At 36.1% G+C, this 9,178-nt stretch overlaps 1 protein-coding gene across 1 annotated transcript in view; it reads left to right on the top strand.

Moving 5' to 3' along the window:
* ca16b (carbonic anhydrase XVI b) overlaps nt 1-9,178 on the top strand; it is a 134,276-nt gene that overhangs the window by 91,137 nt on the left and 33,961 nt on the right. Inside the window, exons 9-11 of the mRNA XM_073851284.1 lie at nt 3,751-3,935; nt 8,862-8,970; nt 9,087-9,136. Coding sequence (XP_073707385.1) covers nt 3,751-3,935; nt 8,862-8,970; nt 9,087-9,136 — 344 coding nt within the window. The remainder of the gene's footprint in view (nt 1-3,750; nt 3,936-8,861; nt 8,971-9,086; nt 9,137-9,178) is intronic.

The raw sequence follows: 9,178 nt of genomic DNA, 5'->3' as shown, positions 1-9,178 counted from the left end.
AAAGTTGTAAGAAAAAATAATATTCTTTTTATTTATGTGAAATAAAAGTTTATCAGTACCTACTAACCATTATTAATGTATTCATTTGGTATTTAATTGAAAAAAAAAAATACAAAGCTCATATAAAACCTGTACAAAATACAACAAATGTAGAACATAGAATTACATTTTCTGTAGGACAAGCATGTCCTTTTACTGACCACTTGTTGATAAAGAAATAATAAATAGTTCATTTTTAAACCAGTCAAAGCCCTATTTTGTACTGTAATTGCAGAAAATGCTATGTAATATACATACCTGTCAAGCTCAGCATGTTACCGTCTCTGTACCCAGTGCTGACATCTTAGCTTGTTGACTACATAACCCAAAGAACCGCCATGAGAATAGAGTCAATTTGAATCATCAGACTGTGTGTTATCTCTGCCGGACAGTAATGGCGGCAGTCATTAGCATGCTGATGATTGAACTGATGAAAATAATGGGCTCTCGCTGAGTCACCCGTGCTAACAGAGCTCTCGAGGCCGACTTCCACAGCAGATGCCCTTTCACTAATCACCCCCTCGTCCTCGTTTCACTCCTTGTGTTCTTGCGATCTGCCTCTCGTTTCACAGACGTGTTTATCACAGGCTTGTTGACAGGTCGCTAATGCTGATACACACACATTAAGAGTAGAGGCTTTCGGCATAATGACCTTATCAAGCGCCACTTATGCGGTCCGCCCAGCTTGACAAAAACACGGCCCACCAAATGATTTGTGTGATAAGTGACGTCAATCGTGCAATTACGTCTGCTCGCCTTTTCAGCAGTTCTGTAGTCATAATTAATAACAACTTTTGGGTTTAAAAGGTATTAATTTAATATGAAAAACATGAAGTTAGAATGATGCATGTAATCCAGGCAATCTTGGGCTGCTTATGTTGGTGAAGCAGTTTCATTCTAATCTGCAATTTTTCACATATAGATTTGCTGTGGTTGTCACATCACACAGCAGTATTACATTCAATGGGATTGAATAGCTAAAAACCTGCTAGAAAGCCTGATCATGCACATTTGTGACCCAGTCATAAGTAGCACTGGTATATTTGTAGCAACAGCCAACAATACATTGTGTGAGTCAAAATTATTGATTTTTCTTTAATGCCAAAAATCATGAGGATATTAAGTAAAGATCATGTTCTATGAAGATATTTTGTATATTTCCTACCATAAATATATCAAAACTTAATTTTTGATTAGTAATATGCATTGCTAAGAACTTCATTTGGACAACTTTAAAGGTGAGTTTCTCAACATTTAGATTTTTTTTGCACCCTCAGTATACAAATGTTCAAATAGTGGATCTATAAATCTCAGTTTAAAAAAATGTACCCTTATGACTGGTTTTGTGGTCACATTTGAAAAGGATTATTTTTGCTGCAAAACTAACGTAGTTCATGTTTGTAATGTCTGAGACATCTGTAACAAGGAAGTTGAAAACAATAGCCATTGAAATACAGAGTTTTTTGTGTGTGTGATAATACCTTTGCTTCTCTCTACAGTGAAAAACACACATTAAATCAACAGTACTACCAGTATTAACCAACATTAGCAAATTATATTTACCCAATTACTTTTATTTTTATTTTATTTTTATTATGCAGTGGATTTGTAAACAATAGCTTAGATTAAATAGCAGTTCTAGGGCTATCAATGTAATATAATTTAATTTCTATTTTTTTTATAAATTTAATCACACCTGCTGTACTTTACATAAATTAGGCTATAAGGATTTTTATATTTTAAGTTGAGTTTTAAATTTTAAGTTTAAGTTAAGTGGAATGGGTAAGGAGGGCTTTTTTGGTAAATATTGATATATGCAGTTAATTGTGATTTAATTGATTAATTATGTAAATCATGTATGTAAAAATTATAACGTTTTTTTAATGCCAAAAGTCATTAGGATTTTAAGTAAAGTTCATGTTCCATTAAGATATTTTGTAAATTTCCTGTCATATTTATATTTATATCATTATTTTTTTGCACCCTTAGATTCGAGATTTTGAAATATTGTCCTATCCTTATTTATTCAGCTTTGAAACACACAGTGTTATTCTACGTGTTGACATAAATTCAACTAAAACAGGAAGACAAGGCGGGACATACAGTATCAAGCAATCCCGCCCCTGTTTTAAATAGCCAATTGTCTTTAATTCATATCACTGCTTGGGCCAGAGCTGTTGAGCTTTGTAAAGCTGTATCTCATCCATATCACTGTATAGCAATATAGCATTCTGTGTAAAATCCAAATAGGTCTGATAAGTTTTGTGGTCTGTGCAGATTCGTGCATATGTGATCCTGGACCACGAAACCATTATAAATAGCACGGGTATTACTGATTTTTCTTTTATGCCAAAAATCATTTTTTTAAGTAAAGATTATGTTCCGTGAAGATATTTTGTAAATTACCTACTGTAAATACATCAGACTTAATTTTTGATTAAAATGCATTGCTAAGAACTTTATTTAGACAACTCAAGGTGATATTCTCAATATTCTCAGATTGCAGATTTTCAAATAGTTGTATCTCGGCCAAATATTGTCCTATCCTAACAAACCATACATCAATAGAAAGCTTATTCATATTAATTCAGTTTTTGTTGAAGTATAAATCTCAATTTCAAAAAATTATGACTTATGACTTGTTTTGTTGTCCAGGTTCACAATTATGATTTTTAAATGGGTGGAATGCACCACTTCCGGTATTTTGCGGGTTAATCGACACAGGCAAAATGTGATCAACATTGATAATAACTATAAGAAATGTTTCCTGAGCCCCAAAATCACCATGTGAGAATGATTTCTGAAGGGTCATGTGACACAGAAGGCTAAAAATTCTGCTTTTTATCACATGACCCTTCAGAAATCATTCTCATATGCTGATTTGGGGTTCAGGAAATATTTCTTAATTATCAATGTTGATTGCATTAACCCGCAAAAAAACGGAAGTGGTACATTCCACCCATTTAAAAATCAAAATTGTCAACCTGGAGCACAAAACCAGTATACTTCATCTAAAAATTGAATAAATAAGCTTTCCAGTGATGTATGTTTGTTTGGATAGGACAATATTTGGCAGAGATACAACTATTTGAAAATCTGGAATCTGAGGGTGCAAAAAAATACAGTATAAAATATGTTAAAACAGAAAACAACTATTTTAAAATGTAATAATATTTCACAATATTACTGTTTTGGATCAAATAAATGCAGGCTTCTTTAAAAACTAGTGCTAGTGTACTTTTACAGCGTTCATTTTTCATCATTGTATCTGCATTTTAACTGACATGCATGATTGGTGTACTTCTTCCACCACTGACAATCACACACATACGCACACATGCACTCAGAAGTCCTACTGTGTCCACAGCAGTGCAAGCCGCCAAAGTCACGCATGCGTGCACTCACTGCAAGGCTGTTTGAAAGCCTGGAGGCAGATTGAGATGAACTCATGTATTATTTTCCACTTTGAAGCAGTTTCTAGTGAGAACGCTTTGGTGAGTCAGACAGCAATAAAAGATTTAGCTTCACCTGGGGGCTGCAGTCGTGGACCTGCGCGGCTGAGATCTGGCTCGGCTCCCACTGCAGAAGAGCCATAATTTCATCCGTTTATCTCTAGTCACACATCCCTAATCAAATGAGAACAACTGTACCTGCTTCCTCCTTGTTTTATCAGTCTTATCTCATCGCTCTGCTTCTCCTCTCCCCATCCAGTCTGCAGCAGCATCCCTGACAACATGAAGGTCCATCCTCTAAACAGAACTGCACTTGTGTTGACCTGGGACAGACCGTCAGCTGTCTACCACCCGCCTATAGTGGGCTTCCTTGTCTCCTACAGCTGGGTGAAGGATGAAATGCCTTTTGAAAAGACCTTTACGCAGAGCGGTGAACACAGCACGGTAAGGCTCCCGACAATGAAAGGCAAAGCAGTTTGATTATTACAGAAGAGTACATTCAAAGTGTCAGCCACCGCAAACCTCATTCCCACAGCCGTGATTGTTTTAGTCCTGGTTTTAGCTCAACCATTAATTCAATCACTGTGTTGAGGTTGCAATAGATTGAAGGCGCAAGTGTTTTAAACACTGCTAGACCATCAACTTTGGTTAAAGGATAACTATTGCCAAAATGCAACCTGGGCTGTTTTTTTTTTACTGTAAACGAGACAAACTTATATCTAAAAGCATAATTACGACAAACGAGCCGTTTTTGAGATTGACCGTGATTTCGTTTTGCGGTCAATGGCCGGTGAATGGGAGTACTAAGGGCATAACTTTGAGTGCATCAAAATCGATATTTTTACAACACTAAGGCTCAACACACCATGAAACTTTGCTCGAAGTATCGCCTGGGTCTCTACACATGAACTCGAGCATTGAGAACATTGTTTGTGTACACAGAGTTTACTAAAAAGAAAGGTTTTGAACAACTCACTTTCACTGTTTGAGTTTCCGCTCGCGGCCGTCTTGCCAGTCAAGAGGTGTCGATCTCCGAGTGCGAGGATGGATAGCTCCTAAAGCATATTTCCATATAAATGCACGGCTAATTTGTTGTTTTGTCGCAAGAGGAAAACAATATTAACCTTCTAGTTGTAAAAAGAGCCTCATATAAGCCTAATATTTCGTCCTATGGAGTCCATTCATTCGCATTCGGAGATCGACACCTCTTGACTGGCAAGACGGCTGCGAGCGGAAACCCAAACAGTGTAAGTGAGTTGTACGAAAACTTTCTTTTTAGTAAACTCTGTGTACACAAACAATGTTCTCAATGCTCGAGTTCATGTGTAGAGACCCAGGTGATACTTCGAGCAAAGTTTCATGGTGTGTTGAGCCTTCTTAGTGTTGTAAAAATATTGATTTTGATGCGCTCAAATTTATGCCCCTAGTACTCCCATTCACCAGCCACTGACCACAAAACGAAATCACGGTCAATCTCAAAAATGTCTTGTTTGTCGTAATTATGCTTTTAGATATAAGTTTGTCTTGTTTACAGTAAAAGTGAATGGGTGTTGATTTTGAAGTGCAAAAAAGTACATCCATCCATCATAAAAAGTACTCCACAGAGCATTAAAGGAAAAGTTCACCCAAAAATGAAAATAACCCCATGACTTACTCCATCTCAAGCCATCCTAGATGTATATGACTTTCTTCTTTCAGATGAATGCAATCAGAGTTATATTAAAAAATGTCCTGGCTTTTCCAAGCTTTATAATGGCAGTGAATGGCTGTTGAGATTTTAAAGTCCAGTAAAGTGCATATATCCATAATAAAAAGTGCTCCACATGGCTCTGGAGTGTTAATAAAGGCCTTCTGAAGCGAATCAATGCGTTTGTGTAAGAGAAAATCCATATTTAAAACTCAGTTATGTCTACGTCCTACGCCATCCGCTGGAACGCCATTCGCACGTGTATGCGCAAATTTTAAATATGGATATTTTTTCTTACAAAGCGCGTTGATTCGCTTCAGGAGGACTTTATTTAAGGAGAAGTTCACTTCCAAAACAAAAATTTACAGATAATGTACTCACCCCGTTGTCATCCAAGATGTTCATTCCTTTCTTTCTTCAGTCGTAAAGAAATAATGTTTTTTGAGGAAAACATTTCAGGATTTCTGTCCATATAGTGGACTTCAATGGTGTCCACAAGTTTGTACATTCAAAATGCAGTTTAAATGCTAAATGATCCCAGCCAAGGAATAAGGGTCTTATCTAGAGAAACAATCGGTAAAAAAAAATTAGAATGTATATACTTTTTAACCTCAAATGCTCATCTCATCTAGCTCTGCCATGTGCATGCGTACTCTGTGTAGTCTGGGTAGGTTGAAAAACTCCCATCTCATTTTCTCCTTCAACTTTAAAAGTCATCCTACATTGCTGCAGAAGTACCGACCCAGTGTTTACAAAGTGAACATGCAAAGAAGGTCAAACACCCTTTACAAAAAAACAGCGATGCAGGACAATTTTAAAGTTAGCGGAGAAAATGAGATGGGAGTGTTTCGACATACCCTTACTGTCATGAACCGGAATTCACGCAGAGCTAGACAAGACGAGCATTTGAGGTGAAAAAGTATATACATTTTTATTTTTTTTAGAAAATGACCAATCGTTTTGCTGGATAAGACCTTTCTTCATCAGCTGGGAAAAAATGCAGCCTTAAGTGTATTAAAATGTGTAATGTTACATTTTATTTAATTTATTTAAATGTCTTTTAGTTTTAGTTAAAAAATAACTACATTCCAAGTTTGTTTCATGCATTTATGTAATGGCTTCCCAAATAAGTAAAAAAATAAAATAAAATTGCAGTAGCACCATGGACCCCTTAGGGGGTCACAGACCCCCTGTTGAGGACTCTTGAGCTAGACAGGAGTGTAAGATGTAATGGAACACCTCCACTATTACAAATCCAGGATCTCAAGACGTGTTGTAGTGCCCAGACTTGTCAGCAGTTATGTACAATGAAAGAGATTAATAAGACTTGCGATGTGAGGATGGAAGGCTGGCCCGATTGGCATTACGAGCTAAATAATCCATTTAATTTAAACATTTGAAAACATATCTAAATTTTACCCTTGAAACAGTAACTTGAACCTGTGCCCAGAGCCTTGTCATCTGGCCCCCAGCATTCCCTCATAATTCTGATGGATGGACTGCTCAAATCGATTTGATGGACTTGGACAGCATTTTGTCTTTCTTCCCTCAAGTCTAATGAATGACTTACACCCATGTCTGTCAGTCACCTTATTGGAGTGGCCGTAGACACGCAGTATCCATGACAACAAGACAGTGTCCAGCCAGTTGAAGGAACTTTTTTTGATGAGCGCTGTCAGTCTTTTTTAGCCTTGGTCAAATTAGATTTGGATTTAGTTGAGGGATATAACTGCCACGGTTAAAGTCCAATTACTTTCTTTCACTCTACATCCCATCATGACTCCCTCATCTTTTTTGCCTCTACATTTACATTTTTATTTCAATTTTGAGCCCAGTCACAGGTTGCGCCAGCGAATCAAGACCAACTTTGGGTATATGAAATTCAAATGAATATCCATCTATTTCTGGGACACCGAGGATCGCTGAAAGACCGAGCAGGACACTGCAATAAATAAGTGTCAATTTATACAAATAATAATGGCAGATGTCAAATTTACTTTGACATTTCAGTTTTTGGGAAATAAGATCTTGTCAGATTTACATCCGCTCACTTTGTGTTGTGTAATGAGGTTTTTGGATTTGTGTGTCGCTGTTAAAGGGACAACTCTGACTGTGTCCAACATTCAGAATCAGTAAATTAGACTTAATTGTGGTCAATTGAAGACAGCTTGAAATCAAAATTGGAGTTTTGTGGTGTTTAATCAGGGTCTGCTAGCTTTGAGCCTGTCTATATATGACTGTTCACTCAGAAGTTGACTTTTAGCAGATATACACCAATTTACCATTTCTTCCTGCAAAATTAATTTAAATAATAATGCTTTCACCTCTTGCTCAAGGTTTATTACAAACTTTTGTCTAATGAAATGCTCTTGCAATGACAAATCTTTCAAAAATGTTTTTTTGTTTTTTGTTTTCACGATTCACAAAAGCAGTTGCTGTCCATTTTAAAAGGATGGTTATTTTGTTCTTAAGTAGCACAAGTATATTTGTAGCTATAGGATATTAAGTAAAGATCATGTTCCATGACAATATTTTTTAAATTTCCTATGTAAATATATCAGAACCTAATTTTTGATTAGTAATATGCGAGAACTTCATTTGGACAATTTTAAAGGCGATTTTTTTCAATATTTAGATTTTTTTGCACCCTCAAATTCTAGATTTCAAAATTTCAAAAAAAAAAAAAAAAAAATTGACGCTTTGACTAGTTTTGTAGTCCAGGGTCACAAATGTACACTAGTACTATTCAAAAGTTTGGGGTTGACAAGATTATTTAATTTTTAGAATGATTTATGCTAACCAAAGTTACATGTGTTTAATCAAAAATACAGGAAAAACTGTAATATTGTGAAACATTATTATTAATTTAGAATAGCTGTCACATGATCCTTCAGAAATCATTCTCATTTCTTATTATAATCAATGATGAAAACAATTGTGCTGCTTAATATTTTTGTAGAAATCATGATAAATGAGAATGAGAAATCAGGATTCTTTGAGTAGAAAGTTCAAAAATTTGAGCATTTTTTTTTAACATTTTAAGTTTTTGTAACGTTATAAATGTACTTTACTTTTACTTTTAATCAATTTAATGCATCCTTGCTGAATAAAAATATTGATTTCTTTCAAAAAAAATAAATAAAAATGGTAGCATTTATCTAGGCATTCCAAAATACTGCACATTACTGCAAAGGTAGTATTATGCTGCGTTCCAGACAACCCGTAACCCGTGTTTTTCCAACCTTCTACCAGTGAAAGTGCACTGGAACGGCAGTCAAACCCGGGACTTTCCACTCGTGAACTCGTACTAGATCGATGTACTCCCAGTTCCGAGTTCGGACGTGACATAGCCCGCGAAACAACAATGTCAGCCCTAATGCGTGCGGTGTTTATGCAAGTGGCACACGGAGGAAAAATAGAGCTTAGGACAATATAGCGTTGCAATCATATTAATAATAATATAAAAATAACAATAATTTATAAATGTGCCCAGGCTGTTTGGCGTGACTTGCCTGGAACGCTACAAAGTCGTGAGTCGTGGTTTGAAGTCGTGATTTACCAGTTAAAAAACCTGCCTGGAACGCAGCATTAGTTATTCAGAAGGTATCCAGTTTCTATCTGTGCCATCTATGTGTTGTAGTGTTTTAAATTAAAATGTATGGCGTGTTGTATGTTTCCAACAGAGGGCAGTCATCAACCTCGTGTCTCCAGATGTCCTGTATCTGTTCAGAGTGCAAGCTGTATGTCAGAGAGACCAGCGCAGTGACTTCAGCCAAACACTATTATTCAAAGGTTTGTCAGATTCTAAGTGGGCTTCTGTTCTTAAAATTTCAAGATGGATCAATTACTGCTGCTATTTAAGTACTTCACTAGAACTAATTGTCATTCTGTGTGATGTATTCTTCAAGCAAACACCACAAGGATATTCGAGGGGACAAGGATTGTGAAAACTGGAATGGTGGGTAACTGGTTTAATAATTTCTAAGGCCTGTTCACACCA

Source organism: Garra rufa, chromosome 12, assembly GCF_049309525.1.
Source record: "Garra rufa chromosome 12, GarRuf1.0, whole genome shotgun sequence".
Taxonomy (NCBI): Eukaryota; Metazoa; Chordata; class Actinopteri; order Cypriniformes; family Cyprinidae; genus Garra; species Garra rufa.
The sequence above is the reverse complement of the archived record's forward strand: the minus strand, read 5'-3'. Positions and strand labels throughout refer to the sequence as shown.